Below are 17731 nucleotides of genomic sequence, written 5' to 3' on the forward strand. Positions count from 1 at the left end.
TGGAGAGCCAGCCCTGCACTCTCAAAGGGTGGCTCGCTGGATGTTTGCCCAGAGGGATTAAAGGCAAGAAGACAGGCAGTCACAAGGAGGTTGCTTTGAACCAAGCCACTCTCGTCTCCCTTCACCTGCCTGCTGGAACGTGGTAAGATTTGGACCTGGGAGCTCTGAAACTTTAACCTGCAGCCTTTCCTTCCTGTCCTCTTGCAGCTGCCTCATCGGGGGGTTCCTTTCCAAACTGTTTTAAAGGCTGTCGAGTCAGCAGCAAAAGCAGAGCGGTGGCAGCTGGTTGGCAAATATATTAGAGCAGAGCTGCGCTCGAGGAGGGGGATTATTTGCACTGTGCATTGGGCAAGAATCCGGCATGCCATTTGGGTGGAACATGTTGACCCAGTGCAAGGGTCAGATATAATGGAACTGGGCCCATGTGCCAACCTATCCTGCCTGTTTGAGAATGGCAGCGGTCCCTCCAACACCACTGGCAGCGCCAGCGATGTCTTGGCCACCTCCTTCCTGGGATGCGCTCTGTCCGTCATGTGCGTCATCGGGGTGGTTGGAAACATCTACACATTGGTGGTTGTCAACCTCTCCGTACGACTGTCTGCCTCCATGTACGTTTACGTGGTCAACTTGGCCTTGGCCGATCTCCTCTACCTGGCCACCATCCCCTTCGTCGTCTGCACCTACTTCCTGAAGGACTGGTACTTTGGCGACGTGGGCTGCAGGGTCCTCTTCAGCCTGGACCTGCTCACCATGCACGCCAGCATCTTCACTCTCACCATCATGAGCACAGAGAGGTACCTGGCGGTCGTCAAGCCCTTGGACTCGCTCCGGAGGCCTGGAGACTACCGGAGGACCATCACCTGCTCGGTCTGGCTCCTCTCCTTCCTCCTCGCCTTGCCCACCATGGTTCTCATCGACCTCCGGACGAGCAGCCAAGGAGGAGTGACCAAGCGCATGTGCCACCCTACGTGGCAGATGGGGGCCTACAAAGTCTACCTCACTGTCCTCTTCAGCACCAGCATCTTGGCCCCTGGCCTAGTCATCTGCTACTTGTACATCAACTTGGCCAGGACCTACTGGAGGTCTCAGGCAGCCGTCTTCAGTGCCAAGGCGATGAAGAGGTGCTCTCGGCAGAAGGTCCTGTACATGATATTTAGCATCATCCTTGCCTACTGGGCTTGCTTCATTCCCTTTTGGCTCTGGCAGCTGCTCAGCGTCTATCGCCGCCAGCCGGGCAGCCTTGCAAACGCCACAGTGGCCTGCATCAATTTTTTCGTGACCTGCCTAGCTTACAGCAACAGCTGCATCAACCCTTTCCTCTACACTCTGCTCTCCAAGAACTACAAGGAGTACTTAAGGGGTCGGCAGAGTAACGCCCTTGTCCTCATCAAGGTCAAGCCCAAGAGGGGTTCCTCGGGGGAATCAGTGTGGTCTGGAAGCCACACATACACAGAGAGCTTGGCTGTGGCTCAGATGCAGGGAATTGGCAACAAGGAAGTCTTCTTGTGAAAAAGTGAGTAGGAGGCAGACCAGGCAGGGGGACAAGCGTTCAGCCACTCGACCAGCCTTGAGGGAAGAAGCCCTATCCTGTGCCAAATTTCCCTATTTGATTGGCTGCTGGGAGCTACAGAAACCCACACAAAATACCTGTCCAGATCAGGCAACCCCCAGTTCTGGAACATTTGTACAGTGATGTGTGGACAGTTGTTTGTGCAAAAGGCCTTCATACTCATAGAATTTGACAATAGTTTTGAAAATGTGCCTAGGAAAATCCAAGAGGAGAATGGTGTGTGTGTGTGTGTGTGTGTGTGTGTGTGTGTGTGTGTGTGTGTGTGTCTCTGAATAATCATGGGTCAAAACCTCAGCCCCACCATGGTCTATTATGGGATTTACCGTACCTCCATATAAGATTGCACAAGGCCACATCCTTTATAAAGGTAAAGGTACAGGCCAGTCGTGACCGACTCTGGGGTTGTGCGCCCATCTTGCTTAAGAGGCCAGGGGCCGGCACTGTCCGAAGACACTTCCGGGTCACGTGGCCAGCGTGACGAAGCTGCTCTGGCGAGCCTGCACCAGCGCAGCACACGGAAACGCCTTTTACCTTCCTGCTAGAAAGCGGTACCTATTTATCTACTTGCACTTAAGGGTGCTTTCGAACTGCTAGGTGGGCAGGAGCTGGGACCGAACGACGGGAGCTCACCCCGCCGCGGGGATTCGAACCACCGACCATACAATCGGCAAGTCCTAGGCACTGAGGTTTTTACCCACAGTGCCACCCGCGTCCCTACATCCTTTATAGGCAGAAGCAAATTGAGCACCTGTGTGCAAGCCCAAATACATGCAAGTTTCCATGATCTGAAGTTGCTGAATTGTGTTTTCCTTGGTGCGTCAGATTTTCATCCCATACTTCATCCAAGAAGCAGTGTCGTCATGGTCCTCCCCTTGCCCATTTAAGCTTTGCAACCACCCTGTGAGGTAGGCCAGGCTCAGAAATAGGAACTGGCGCCACACTCCAGCCAGTCCACTCTGGGGGCCCTGTGGGTCCCTTGGAAACTTATCAGGAGCTGTTGAATTGGAAGATCACAAAGGGAGGAACATGCATTCCTCTACGACCCACACACTGCATGGGGCTACAGGAGCACATTATAACTGTTTGAAGACAGGGATGGGGAGTCTGTGCTGCCCCTCCACCAGCTGCTGTCAGGCTACAAACTCCCATCAGCACCAGCCAATGATCAGGGCTGATGGGAGCTGTAGTCCAACAGCAGCTGGAGCGGGGGCACAGTGTCCCCTCATCTCCGAGGCTTCAGGCGGGCGATCAGTTCAGTCAGGGAAACGATGCACGTTCAGCAGCAATGTGCACTGTTTGATGGAAAGGGATCCCAGACAGGTTTGGTGACACGTGGCAGAATACGATCAGAAGCTGCTGCTCTTTCTCCTTCGCTGTCTGGTACTGTCTCCCTCCCAGTCCCCGAGATGCCACCACACAGGTCCTTCAAAACCATGTAGTTCAGTGAAGTCTCTGGCTCAGCGCCCAAGTTCCCATGGCCTATTGTGCCTTGGCTATACAGGCAGAGTCTAAGCACGTGTAACTGAAACAATCGCACTGTGTTTACATGCCCTGGGGAAACTCCGCTTGCTGAGAACGTGCAGTGCAAAGCCTCCGCCTATTCTTTCCTGCTTCCATTCCCCCGTGGCTGATTTCAGATGGTTAAGGCTCCTCAGGACCCATGGCCTGACCCCTTGAACTCTGAAAATCACCATGCCCAACGACAGCCGCGTGTCAATACAAAAGCCAAGATGCACCATACCCCATATAAAAAGCAGTTGCTTTGCATACCCGCTATAAAGAAAGGTTGCAGCGTTTGGGATTTTCTCGCTTAGAGAAAAGGCAAGAGGCAGTAAAGACTTTTAATGTCAGGGTTGTGGATTCAAGTCCCTTGCTGTGCAAAAAGATTCCTGCATTGCAGGGGGTTGGACTAGATGACCCCGTGGTCCCTTCCAACTCTACAATTCTATGATCCTAAGTTCAAGAAATTATACATGCCATGGAGAGTGTAGATAGAGACAAGACAGGCCCAGGGTGGGGAATAGAATCAGATCTGCTGCCTTGAGCTCCTTGGAGGAAGGTGGGGGTACAAATGAAATGAAAGAAAATGGAATCCAGCTTCTGTGTTTTGGGTTTCCATGGCCAGCATGCAGGGGAGCCCACTTTCCTCTTTCCTAGAAAGAATGACCGGTTCTTACTCTTTGCATGCACCAATTCCTTCTCTGAGAAAAGCAGAGTTTCCCAAGTCTTCACCTGCTGTGGTCTCCTGCAGAGTCAAGTGTTTTTCTGAATCAGCTCAGCCGGGTGACACAGATGCCCACTGCGCCCATGGATTTAATAATTTATTGTTTTGTTGTTCCTATTTATTTCTGTTCTTCTCTTTCTGCTGAAAACTCCAATAAAACTTTTTAAAATGAAATTATTATTATCACTGGGAGGTTTTTTAAAGAAAAAAAGGTGCAGGTACCTAGCATGAAGTTGTAACAGTAAGTGCCACACTTTTAACATGGGGGGGGAGGTTTTGATACTACGTACCCTTGAGAACCCCCAAAAAGAAGAACTGAATATTAATAATATCCCACCTTTCCTCCAACACATGGAAGCTAACACAGATAAAATACAGCAAGCTAAAAACGTAAGAGAAGACAATCATTAAAGTGTAATTAAAGCACTAATAGAATTAAAACACAGCACCAGCCCTTTCCTCAAAAGCAGTCAGTTCCCAAAGGCCTGTTGGAATAGAAAAATCTTCACCTGCCAGCAGGAGGAAAGCAAGGAGATTGCTACTGAAGCCCAGCCTCCAGGCCTGGTGTCAGTAACCAGAAGGAATTAGCTGCTGGGGTCCCAGTAAGGCCCACCAACACTGATGCATGCAGTGACTTCCCTGGTGATGGGAGCAGCGTGTGGCCGTTCTACTGTCCTGCAATGGTCCCAATATCGCATTGCAACAGGCCACTGTAAGAAATTAAAAACAGCCACACTCCACTGCAGACCCACCAAGGGTCCCTGTTTTCCAGGGACAGTCCCAGATTTACAGAAGCCAATTTCTGATTTGATCTTGGAAAGTCCCACTTTTCCTTAGGGCACCCCTGTTTTCATCGGAGATATGTTGGAGTGTATGACTAGTTAAACCTGTGGCTGGGCACCATCACAGCAAGAGGGGTCCCTGCAAAGGTCACTTGCTAAGCTCCCCACCCGCCTTGAGCCAGCCCTGCCAACAAGCTGAGCTGATGCCCTGAGCAAGCATTTTTGTAATCTCCCCAAGATCCTCTGCAATTCACAGGGGTTATGGGACCAACACAAAGGCAAGTCAACGTGAGGGAAATTGCCAGAGCTGGCAGGTTGGAGACTGTGCTCTTAGGAAAAGACACGTGCAACCCATCCAGCTCACGTGTCCAGTGTGCAAGCACAAACCTTCCAGGAGAGCACATGTGGAGTCGGGGAAGGGAAAGTAATGGTTACAGGCAAGCAGCCAGACAGGCGAGCTTTGTCCAAGTCGATCCATCAGCACGCCACTGTCATGCAAGTGCTTCTGCTCAGGACAAGCTTTGCCAGGGCCTGCAGTCTCAACCTGGGCACAATGACATGCTTTGTTCTATATCCAAGGAAGGAGGAGAACCAGCGAGAAGGCAGGCCAAGACCTTCTGTTCCTCCAAGCCCAAAAGAAAAAGAGAACATCCATCAGGAGTATTAATGACTCTGCCGTCCAGGAAGGAGCACCATCATTACTCTGCATGTGCCCATAAGTCAGGTTTTGGAAGAGCACGTGGCTCTGATGCATCTTGATTATAAGTCCACATACCCCTTTGCTTCCAAGCAGGGAGGAAATGTTCAGGGCAGCCATCATGTGGCAGATTGCAAATCTATCCACAGTTTCTTTTTAAAAAAACGAAACAAAACTGGCTTTCCTGACCCCACACACTTCTTATTGAGGCTCAACACCATCATTTTACAAGGCTGTTCCTTCTCGCAGGTGAGCAGGCAAGATGCTATATAAAAAGGGGCCAGACTTAAAACGACAAGAAAAATGCTTTGCATGCTAGAGGTCCCGTATTCAGTGCCAGGCACCTCTGGTTAAAAAGGATCTGCAGGGCAGGTGGTGGGAAAGAGTGGACAATACTATCCTAGATCAGGGAAAGCCATCATGGTACCTTCCAGATGTTGTGGGGATCCAGTTCCCACCAGCCCCAGTCACCACACCCAATGACAAAGGACAATGCTGGTGAGCAACAGCTGGAGAGCTCTAGGTGAGTTGCCCTGGTCAAAAGGAACAAATAATCTTACCTGGCCTAAGGTAGCCTCCTGTTCACAATGAAAGCTAAAATGATTAGTATTACATTTCTGGTGCATCTAACACACTAGTGGAAACATTTTAAAAGATTTTACACAAATTTAAAGTTGTGAGAGTTTATTGCATATGTAACAAAAATGAACATGACCTCCTGGGCCCAGCCTGCTATACAATCACGGTTTATTCCAGCTGGCTCCATAACCACGTTAAATAGAACTAGTATTTCTTTAAATACTTTGATTTAGACATAAAATGAAGAACATTAGTGTACAACTTTTTCACAAAATAAAATTTGCAATAAAAATGGTGAGAAGAGTAACAAGGAGTAGCAGCAATACTTAAAAACAAGACGTTACAAAATAATAAGTTAAAAAATACATTATAAAGTGGTTGAGGAACAAAAAAAAAGTTAACTGAGTAAGAACAAATATGTACTGCATTTCTGGAAAACTTTCTGTGCTCTACAGTGTAGTATACTGGGCAATGGACTAAGGAAGTGGGGGAAAGAGGCGTCTGAATGATAGTTGAGGTTTCATAAACCACACCCCATGCTGAACAAGCAGCCTCTTCAGAAACAAAAAGTTGCTCCAATATGTCAAGGTTAGACCTTGGGCTACTCACTCATACCTTTCCAATTCGTAACACAAAAGGAGTGGCAATTTCCTACATCCCTGAGTGCATAAACGAAGGATGATGCATTTCAGGGCAACTAAACAAAAGACCAAACAAACAAACAAAAAAACAGATTTGCATCACTGACCTACACTGCTAGACATACTGGAGATTTTAGATTAACGGAGACTTTGGATGTGACAAGCTGCTTGGGGGAAGAGGAAGCACGTAGCCCTGCTCTTGTTCCTCTGTCTCAACTGAAATAGCCCTTTCACCACCTCCTGCATGGGGGAGAGGGGAAAGGTGTACTGCCGGCAAGTCAGTTGTGTGAGAGTAGGAAACTTCCTGTTCCCTTCACCACCTCCATCTGCCTTAGGGTAGACTTCCACGGACTTGCTGCAAGCCCGGAGGGCCTGAATCTACCAAGAGGCCACTGCAGGGAAAATATAAAACCATCAAGTCTGTTGTGTGTCCTTTGGATGGTTTGACTGCTAAAAAGCTTTCAGCAAAGACTGTGCTGAAGCTCAGCAGATTGTAGCAGCAAGAAGCCCACTTTCCCACTTATATTTTATACCCTCTCTTGTTCAGGGAGGAGATGTGGAAGTTTCAGCCTGAGCAGAAGCAAGTGGTCTGTGCCGCTCTAGCCAGCACCCTGGGGGAAAAAACCTTTGGTCTACTTTTTTCCTTTGATCCCTGCTGCTGCTGCTGCCTCAAGCTAAGATGCAGCAAACAGTCTGTTTGGGCTCTTGGGTGTTGGAACAGTGACACCAAATGGGAAATGTAAAGAATATCCTGGAGATAGAAGTCCCCCAATCTTCTGCACTATTATCACAGAGGCGCCATGTGCTCGGGGCCTGAACACGGACTCGGGGCCAATGCTCATGCTGCCCTCGGAGCATGCCTGCCACGCCTGTGGCCACCTGCTCGCTTACTTCTCCATCTCAAATGTTGTTGGCATGGTGTGGGCTCCAACTGTACAGAAGCTGAAACCACATGGCAAGAGTCACATTAAGATTCACCTCCAGGTGAACAGTCGCCATTGCTAACTGTTGCTAATCTCACATGGGCAACCTGTTCAGCCTCTGTGCTCAGGAAAGACCTTTCACTTCCAACACCTCAGATTTGCATGGAAATGACTTGTGAAAACCTTTTCGTGTGATGTTCCTATCTCTACGAAACCTTGTGCATTCAACTTCCACTGACAGGGCTAATGGGTCCAATAGCAACATCTGATCTCCACAGACATTTGGCAAGATCATGAGATTTCTATTATCCAGAGTACTACAAAGATGCTTAACCAAATATGTGAATCCGAAATCCCTCAAACCTCCTTGATACACTTCCCTTCCTAAATAACTTAGCTGTAGCTAACTGGTCCCTTAAGTGCGCCTGGATTCAAAAGGCATTTCAAGTTAAACCTTAGCTCACCTAAAAAATCCAACACTTAGCCACATGGTGCAAAAAACACAAAATAAAAAGAATTCCTTTCTCAAATATAATCCTCATGTGTCCATCACAAAAAAAAAAACGGTTAACAACAGGAAAGAAAGATTTTAGGACTCTGACAGGTATCTAACTTAAATCTGTCATATCACAGTTTAAAGCTATTATCAAATTCAATGTTTTAAAAATAAAAATAAAAATGAACAACAGAAATATCCTTGTAGGTAAAAGAACCATTTGACCCATGGCTGAACCCCAATGTCCTTACTTGTCCAAAGTAACGGTTAATATGCATCTTTGCTTAAAACAATTTTAATATATATATTGGGGGGGGAGTCTTATGAACTGAATCACAATTGATTACTAGTTGACCTTTTTGCCAAGAAAATGTTATGTTGTTAAAAAACACTGCCTTGTTTCTTATTGTGGAAACTGAAAAACCTGTTTGATTTGGTTTACCTGACAGGGTTGATTCTCCTGCATCTGAGAAGCTGTGTGAAACCAATCACTTGACACCAACCTTGAACATTAGCTTCAGATATACGAAAGTCAGGGTGGAGAAGAATTTCAAAGCAGTACTCTGGGTTACTCAGTATCTGTAGGCTTAAAACCCCTGTGTTAGATCTTTATTATATATTCATCTTTCAACAGAGCCATTTTCCACTCCCAGTGGCTCAACGACGGAACTTGGTTCCATTAGTTTTGCTTTTAGCTATTTCCTCTTAAAAGAATTTCTGCAGTTTCAAGTAAAAAAAAAAAGAATCTGAAAAAACAATGTCAGGAGAAAACTTTTTCAGGCTGCTGACAATGTGGCCCTTTCCCCACTGCCACATTCTCTAACACAAGCCTTCAATCACACACAGAAGGGAAGCAAGTCCACAGAACAAATCTGTCTCATGTACAAAGCATCCAGAATGAAAACTTACCTCCCAATTCAAGATGGCTTGGACTCCTCTGGGTTCCTCTCTCTTAAGAGCCAAGCCACCACACTTGGACAAAAAGCTCCCTCTCAAGGAATAACCTTCAGCTGTCTGCACCTACGGAGCCGTTTCCTGCTAACTGTTCTTTAATGGGTATTCTGAAATGTGCAATTTGGAATCCCGGTGCCAGTCTCATTTCCATAGGATGCTTCTGGATGCTACAAGGGCTCAGGACTGCATTAAGACAAAACATCCAGATACACCTACCAGTTGAAAAGTCCTCAGCAAACCAATCTCAAGATACTCAACTACAGTTTGATACTCCTATAAAAAAAGACCACAGGTCATTGACCTTATCACAATATGTGTTACGAGTCTAGCAGAATATCTTGGGTAACCAAAACCAAATGCTGAACCTGGCTGCCTTTTGTTTCATGGGACATGGGAAAAAAATGGGGAGGGGGAATTTTTTGTAACAAAGGGGAGAAAAGTATGGTTGGGAACCCCCAACAAAAGCCCCCCCCCACACCACCACAGGAAGGAAGGAGAGGAAGCAGCCTCCACTCCCCCAGTTGTCGAGCGTCGCAATGCTTTGGACAAAAGAAGTTCACAGCAAGCTTCTTCTTACAGCTTTTTGATTTGGTGGTCCATGAGCTAGTAGTATCTGTTTCCTTTGGTTGCCCAATCACTCCACTGCAAACCCACATGTCTCTTCCACAGCTGTCAGCAGCTTCTCATAAAGCTTCTCATAGGACTCATAAGGCGGAATGTCAATTCGGTTAAAGCTGCAGAAGGCAAGAGATTGGCGTTAGGGCCCTGCTGACACCAACTCAAAATGCAACTCTTCACCCAGCCCTTGGAAAAGGATGGTGTTTTGGTTTGGCCATTTGTATCTGCTGTATCACTATGAGGAATTGTAACAGAATTCTGGCTTTTTCTAATGTTTAGCAGTTAATAGTTTGCCAGGAAAGATGCCAACCTTCACTAATACATTATTTCAAAGCATTTCCGGGATCACAGAAATTGAAACCGCTGATGGCCCAATGAGAAGCCAGCCAGCAGTAAACAGGGCAGCATGTTTGCTTCCAATGGGAGCTTGCTGTTTTCTCTACAGCGTGGCTGCCTCCCCCAACCTGGTGCCAATGGGAAGTTTGGGACTACAAGTCCCACGGGTGCAAAGCAGTGGGGGGGGAGGGAGGAGAGGTGGCTTTGGAGCAGAAAGGTGGGCAGTGAGGCAAAAGCGAGGCACCCTTTCTAGCACCTGGCTGCTTCTCCATTCTAAATTGGGCTTGTTCAAAGCAGCCTATTTTTATTAAAGATTAGCTGCCGCAAGCATTAACATGCATCATTTACTTAGGCCCTTACACCTGCAAACTGTTAGTCAAAACATGGGTGTAATTAGCTGAATGGGGTCTTTACTCATACAGTTTCCAACATTGATTGATTCTTTTTCTACTGTGCCATATAAAACATGGAATTAAAAACATTTAGAATCCATAGACTGCTGCCTCCACCATTCATGAATGTTTTAACAGTACTTTGCTGTATTTGAGTATGATTAAACTTTGACCAAAATAGCTCTAATCACTCTTTAACTTTCATTCCAACCGCCTAATAATAAGGGAAGGTTTTCCCTTAAGTTTCTAGATGTACACCAAACATCACTACAACACAATTTACTTTTGGTAAAGCTTTGCTGTTTCATCTGGGCAGACTTGAGGGCACATTCGCACAGGCACACTTCACCACAGCTGGGTGGGCAGAAAAGCAGCCTTACCAAGTATGAGCTTTTGGAAGGTTGTCTGTATTTGCATCTATCAGGTGGATAGTGAAGAGCCTGGGTCCTGCGGCGCCTGTAGAACCTTGCAAACAGACATTCTAGTTAAGGCCCTTCAAAAACACAACTATGAGCACACTAGTCATTTCTGACACGTATAAACCCTGACAGCAGCGAGGCAGAGATTGGGAAGTCACAGATCCTAAGCACAGAGGTGCGCATGTGCACACATACACACAGGCCAACGAGTCTAGAGAGAAACAAAATGGGAGTGAGGACACACACCCTTTGCCCAAGACGCTGGGAAGTTGCTGCCTGATATGAGCAGAAAGTACTGGACTAGAGGTACCAATGGACTGGCTCCAATATAAGGCAATTCCATGTGTTACAGATGGAACAATTCATGGTATAGCTAACAAAGGGCAGAATCATCGAGGAACTGGTGGCAGGTTAACTGGGCGCGCCATGGGCAGCCCTCTGCACAAGCGTGCTAACTCAGCATCCCTATCAGTCACCTTGCAAAGCCTTGAAACCCTGGAGGGGAACCCGCGTGGAGCCCGTCACAAACTGCAGCAGCCTGGCCCTTCTCTCCTCATCAAAGGCTTCCACCGCCTGCCAGAACCACTTGACAATATTGCTGTCTCCCATGCAGTGCTTCAGGCGTGTGTTGGACTTCCAGTCATTCAAGTCGATCTTATCCAAGCCACCTATGATGAGCTGATGGATCAGAAATACACAATGTAAGGGGCAGAACATTTATAGATTTGAAATATGGGTGGGTGGGTGGGTGAGTGAGTTGTATGCTGTTTTACTGGCTACTGTGTTGCTCTTTTATTATTTCTGTTATTGTGAAACTGTCATGCGACTGTTGATTTTGTGATACACTGTTCTCTCTGTGTGTGGAAAGACGACGTACAAATCAGGAGCCACACATTCACACCTTCTGCCGCAGAGTGCACAAGTATTTACAACTTGGACGCGGGTGGCACTGTGGGTTAAACCACAGAGCCTAGGACTTGCCAATCAGAAGGTTGGCGGTTCGAATCCCCAAGACGGGGTGAGCTCCTGTTGCTCGGTCCCAGCTCCTGCCAACCTAGCAGTTCGAAAGCACATCAAAGTGCAAGTAGATAAATAGGAACCACTCCGGAGAGAGGGTAAATGCCATTTCCGTGCGCTGCTCTGGTTTGCCAGAAGCGGCTGAGTCATGCTGGCCACATGACCCGGAAAAACTGTCTGCGGACAAACGCCGGCTCCTCGGCCTGTAGAGCGAGTTGAGCGCCGCAACCCCAGAGTCGTTTGCAACTGGACCTAACGGTCAGGGGTACCTTTACCTTTTACACACAAACAGAACTCTCTGTATCCACTATGCACACCATTTAATTCCACAGTTAAGTGTCTTTCCTAGGTTTTTGAATTTCATTTCCTCCTGGATATAGGACTGGCCAAACCTTTTATGTGCTGATTACTTGTTGTTGACATCCATCTGTCTCCAGAGAGAATAGGGGCGCTTTGGGGGTTGAAGTCAAACCACTGTATTAGCAGCACCTAAGCAACTTTCCCAGGGCACAAGCTTGGGCAGTGTGTCTGGGGATCCTGGCACCAGCTTTGCTGCAGGAGTTGCTGGAAGGAGGCGTACAAGGCACCATCCAACTATTACTAAAATACAAGTAATACCACCAATCTACGATAATAACTGAACATCAAACTGCTGTGAGAAATGAAAAATAGATACTGCCTTGAGATCAGAAGCGTTTTAACCCAGTGGATCTTCCTAAGTGATTGAGAATTTTTTAACAAAGATTTGATCAGAAAAAATACCTGTTTGGTTAATCTGTACTGACAATGAGGTGAGTCGACCACTCAAAGCCATCAAATTGCTATGCACACCTGGAGATCATGAAGGTATGTCAGCCAATACAAAAAGGTTCCACTTTCCTAATGGTGCCCAAACGTCTGGTTTTGGGGGCATTTTATTATCCTGGGGAGATAGTTTTGTCCTCACCCAGCTCAGTGTTTTTGTCTAGCTTTGGAGGTTGGAGTTTGCATATCCTTTTCCTGCATTTTGTTGATGTGCAAAAGCAGCCACTCAACTATCTTTTCTGATGGGTATACGTAGAACATCAGTGTTCTTTAAACAGTAGTGAGGAGCAAAGAGCAGGCTTAGCATGCCCAGCAGCTTCAGGCAAAACTGTCCCATACAATATGAAAAGGGGGATTCCTCCCCCCCCCCCACCCAGGGCACTTAACAGAACACACGAACCACAACGTAATTTGAAAGGAGAAAAGGATGCAATACCTCAAGCTCCTTCTGGTCAAAAGGCTTCAGTAGGTGTTGAGGAATTAGTTCATTAAAGCCTTTCTGAAGAGCCAGGAACTGGGCCTCAATTCCTCTCATGAACCGCCAGTTAACGTACAACCTGGGGACAGGGAGCGAATCAAAAGTGAGAACTGAATGCAGAAGCCTTCAAGTGAAATATAACTTGCAGCAAAATAGATACACTCAAGATTTTGCTTTCCCTCCCCCCTAGGAACTCCCAAACGAGGAATACTTTGGGAGGAGCAAACAATATTTTTTGCAGGGATCTCATCCCTGTGCATGGTGGGCAGCATGCCTGTCCAATCTCCAGCACCACTGGGGTCCATGTGTCAGTGCAGCTTTCTTAAAACATGTAAATGGGGAAGATGCATGGCACTGCAGGCCCCAATTATGCTGCCAATTCCCACCACCTAAAGGAGGCAGATCTGAGTAAAGTCATCATCCAATTTGGACATCCGTGACCAGTTACAAATTCTGTGTTGATTCTAGCAACAAGCTGCATACAACCATAGGGGGAGAGAGGCAGAGCAGATGAAAGGCACAGCCACAAAGAAGATCACCGAGTGGTACAAGATGAGAAATGTATTCTGCAAAATACACTGCAAGACCCATCAAGACCACCTCTGGCCTACAGCTTCAGTAGCAACTGTGTGGCATTAGTCAAGGCTATCGTAAGAATGAGATTCCGAAGCCAAATAGAAGACACTAGGTGGCAAAAATTAAGGTGTCTCCAGCAACTAGAAGCGCACAAGCACACATATTACAGAGATCACTGGATAACTTTGACCCACAGTTGAACTACAGAACTGAAATGTTCTGAACACACAAACTGGTGCAAGTCAAGGAGTGGGGAGAGAGACAGAGAAGCTGAGACTGACCACCACCACCTCTGCATTATGAGAGGATAACATTTAACCTCCTCTGGTGGTACCTCACATATTCTTTCTTGTTCTCCTCTGTAACAGAAACATTTCTTCCATTTGGTTTGAGCTCATGTTGCAGAATCCTGCCAAAAGCGTTGTGCTCCACGCAGAAAGTATGGTCCAGAACCGGAGTGATGTCATTCTCTCTGTCAACAAGGCAAAGACTGCAAGTCATTTCTGTACTCTCCAGGGAGCACAAAACATTCTTCTTAAGTAAACATTATGGCAGGAAGAATCCAAGCTATTTATTAGGAGTTGATCTAGCGTCTTTTACAATCAAACTCTACCTTTGTTTTGCTGGACAGCACTAGAGATTCTGATGGATCTACACACCCAAGCGATGGTAGAGGACTATGCAGACGAACAGTGACTTTGAGGGGCTGCAAAGTCCTACTATGTGGAGCTGCTTCCCCTCACCCTAGTCTTTTTAAAAAGCTTTCAACTGCGTATGCAATACTTACAGAATCCAAACTAAACTCTTGTGTAGTTCTGGGTCGACTGATTCCAGATCAGATAACTGGATGGGTTTGCCCAGCAGCTGTTTGTAGAAAGGAACGGTGAAACCTCCGTTGATGTAGTGTCCATGGAACACAGCCAGACCCATTATCCGACCAACAAAGTGGAAGTAAGACAGATGATCCTACGAGAAACATCGAAGAGACTCATTATCTGGAAGAGAAGCCCAATGCTGACATCTTGTGGCTAGACTTATGCCTTCAGCCATTTCCTAGTTCAATGAAAGTTTCGCTTAATGATCTCAAGCCCTCTGGATGAGAAATTAATCAATTTGCACAGAATTCAATGTTACATATACTTAACACAGCTGACTAAATGCATTCAGTCTCGAGACCACAGTCCTACCATACTGCACTACAGGCTTGTGACCATCAGATCATTAGCCACAAACATGGCGATTCATGTTAAAAGCCAATCTACTTGAGCCAATGCAGTTAAAAGCAGGCACTTGGGCCCAATCAACGTTTGCTTGGGAAGGCTATTGTACAATCTCTCTCCATGCAGAACAACAGAGACCTGAAACAAAATGTTGCAGCATAGCATATGCTTGTGCCATTCAAGGTTCAACAAAACCAACTAGGCCCTTTTCTAAGATACTCCATGTCACTCTCCTTCCCAAGCTTTCCATTCTCCTGACAACAGATATGGAGCCTTCTGCAGCCACTGAGATGACTCACTTCTCTGTATGGGCCTTCTCATCCCCCTTCAAAGGTTTTCTTAAAGTTTTTGTACATATGCTAATCTTGCTAACCCCAAGGTTTTCAATACACGTGTGCTGCTTGGGCTAGAGGAAGACAGGCTGTTTGTCATGAGTATATATGAGGTCATTTCTATCAGTCCCATTAACACATGATGCATTCATAATGCATAATGTTGTATTTTAAATTGTTGCAACCTACCCTGGGACCTTAGGGTGTACAAGGGAATAATAATAATAATAATTTTAAATTAATAATAATAATAATAATAATACTCAAGCTACAACTACCCTCCTTTAGTTTGAAATCAAATATGGGTAAAACTGTTGTAATTTGCCAAATTCTTTCCAGGCAACCAACTGTTTACCTGGGCAACCAATCTGCACCAAATACCACCCTGAACTTTGTGAGGCTGAAAAATAATATGGGTTTTGGACAGAATGGAGATGTAATCAGTTCTGCAAGGCGTGTGTGGGTATGTGTGTTTGAAGTTGTTAACATGCAGTGGATCTTCTAAGGGGCAAAACTATGCAATGAGGATTTAGTGTGGAACTGACAAGGTAATTAACGAACAAAGTTTTAATTATTCCTTTAATGGGTAAGTTGAGGTTCTACAAAATTAGTCCATTACAAGCCACCGGTGCTTCTCCTCGGTTATGATAGGCACACTTACCTTCACTTGTCTATTTGGTGTTAACTGAAAAAGTAACAGAGATAGGTAGACTCACATAATACCACAAGCAAGGGAAATCTCAGGACTGTGCAAAAGTGGTTCAAACTGCATATGCACTGGGAAATTAGAATCAAGCCAGCCCACCCGACTGTTTGCACATTCAACTTGATGCATAAAGGCTCCTATTTAAACACTGAGCAAAGTGCATTTTGTATACCACAAAACCAAGCGTGCAGCATGCAAAGGTTGGACCCATGTGCTCTAAACATGAAATCGAAAGTGCAAACAGCAGGTGAGGGGGTGAGGGATAGTGAGAGGCTGGATCCCTCTGTGACTATATAGTGAACATCTGCAAAGGGCTTCCGGTTGGGATCCAAAGAGCTACTTGAATATACCCAAGAGTCTGCATGCTGCAGCGGTGAACATTTTCATCTCCCTTCCTGAATGGGAGAGTCGACGCCACATCAAAAGACTTCTGAAACTCCCGCATTACAAAAGTGAATTGCCACATGGCATGGGAGTGGCTGTTTGAATCTAAAGCCACACTGGTCTCATGGAACAAGATTGGCTGCTGTTTGGACCCTATACCACTACCAGGGTTTCAGAGAATTAGCCTGTATTTAAGCCGCATACACACACCTGCTTTGCTTCTAGAATACTTACAGGATTGATAGAGGAGTCTGGATTTATTTGCAGCATATAAATGTTATCCGTGGAGTACTGGAAGAGTCCATAATAAGGGTTCAGCATTTCATGGCACAGAAGGTACAACCACTCCCTGCCAGACAAGAGACATATGTTAGGGAAGAGGCTGGATGGTGGAGTTAAAGCTTACCCCACCCAGTAACATGTGGATCCATTACTCATTTGATACAGATTGTGACTTCTACAAAAAAGAGGGTCGGGGGTGGGAGAGAATCTAGACTCGGTGCAATGTAAGGAGGCAAATTAGGACAAGCCTGTTCCTTTGATCAACTTCTACTGGGAAAGAAAAGAGTACAAGCACTCATTTGTTTCACAAAACTCTTTGGTTAACACTCAATGCGACTACAGTGGACAGAAAATTGGGTCACTTTCCATAACCAAGTATTCTTTTATTAATGCACCATCAGACACAACCAGGCATTCTTTTAAAGCTGGCTTCACTGGCTCTGTCAAGCTGTGTCGTTTGCTCAAACCATAATGACCGTGAGCTGCATGCTGGTGCAGACAGCTTGAGAGACCTTGCTGTGTACTTCTGCTAGTCTGTGGGGAAACAACCATGCACCAGCTAGCTCAGTGTTATGCTCAAAGTAGCACTCATGGTTTCTTTCCAAATGAGTCATGGCCGGAAAGCCAAGAACAAACCTTGGCTCCAGATAAGGATAGTGATTTGTTTTGGAATGAAACCACAAGTGCCGGTTTGGACGTAAGACTGTCAAGGATGCTTTAGTTGAGATTCCTGCATTGCAGGGGGTTGGACTACATGACCCTCAAGATCCCTTCCAACTCTAAAACCTCACATAAGTTTATATAGGAAATCAGGTAAGAGTTTGTTTTCTATTCTGTAAATTAACATGTTTCTAAAATATTGTTTTGGCAGCAAGATGAGAGCAAGCTCCTAAAAATCAATAGAAGGATGGTTACCTAATATGATTAAGCAAAATAATCTTGATTAGAGCTGAAGATAGCAATATAATGGTAGTGCATATCTTTTTGTACTTCTGTGTGTCTGTCTCTAGATTTTTTAATTGTCTGTAGCCAGCGACCGCTACAAAGCAACTTGAAAACAACACCTCCAAGATAATCCAAATGTAAGTTCTGTTTAACATGTAATTTTCAGAAATGCAAGTTATCAAAACTTAACAATGTAAACATTACCAAATCATTGTATCTCTCTCTCTTCACACACAAAATAAAATCTTATTCCCAATAAGGCACATCTACAATTTTCTTCAATATGACTTTTATCCAGGGGTGCGTATTTGTTCTTGTAAACACAACTAAAAGGATACAAAAGGACACTCCAGATA

The 17731-nt window shown here is 45.8% G+C and overlaps 2 protein-coding genes across 5 annotated transcripts in view; one reads left to right on the plus strand and one right to left on the minus strand.

Annotated features, from left to right (window-relative positions):
- Positions 1-276: 276 nt before the first annotated feature.
- LOC128401652 (urotensin-2 receptor-like) lies at positions 277-1791 on the plus strand. Its single transcript, XM_053364959.1, has one exon. The coding sequence runs from the start codon at positions 409-411 to the stop codon at positions 1507-1509; it is 1101 nt and encodes a 366-aa protein (XP_053220934.1). The 5' UTR covers positions 277-408; the 3' UTR covers positions 1510-1791.
- Positions 1792-5940: 4149 nt separating this feature from the next.
- Positions 5941-17731, minus strand: part of SMURF1 (SMAD specific E3 ubiquitin protein ligase 1) — a 48883-nt gene continuing 37092 nt past the window's right edge. For 3 of the 4 annotated variants that reach the window (XM_053364123.1, XM_053364126.1, XM_053364125.1), the window contains 7 exons: positions 16383-16497; positions 14294-14472; positions 13841-13978; positions 12889-13009; positions 11108-11309; positions 10593-10677; positions 5941-9600 (listed from right to left, as the gene is read on the minus strand). In XM_053364123.1, coding sequence (XP_053220098.1) covers positions 9501-9600; positions 10593-10677; positions 11108-11309; positions 12889-13009; positions 13841-13978; positions 14294-14472; positions 16383-16497 — 940 coding nt within the window. In that variant the 3' untranslated portion in view covers positions 5941-9500. The remainder of the gene's footprint in view (positions 9601-10592; positions 10678-11107; positions 11310-12888; positions 13010-13840; positions 13979-14293; positions 14473-16382; positions 16498-17731) is intronic. The other variant, XM_053364124.1, reaches the window with a different exon arrangement.

The sequence above is a fragment of the Podarcis raffonei genome, chromosome 14 (assembly GCF_027172205.1).
Source record: "Podarcis raffonei isolate rPodRaf1 chromosome 14, rPodRaf1.pri, whole genome shotgun sequence".
Classification (NCBI taxonomy): domain Eukaryota; kingdom Metazoa; phylum Chordata; class Lepidosauria; order Squamata; family Lacertidae; genus Podarcis; species Podarcis raffonei.

Bases quoted from the DNA above. Each gene is read 5' to 3' on its own strand.
- LOC128401652 (XM_053364959.1), top strand. From the start codon at position 409: ATGGAACTGGGCCCATGTGCCAACCTATCCTGCCTGTTTGAGAATGGC.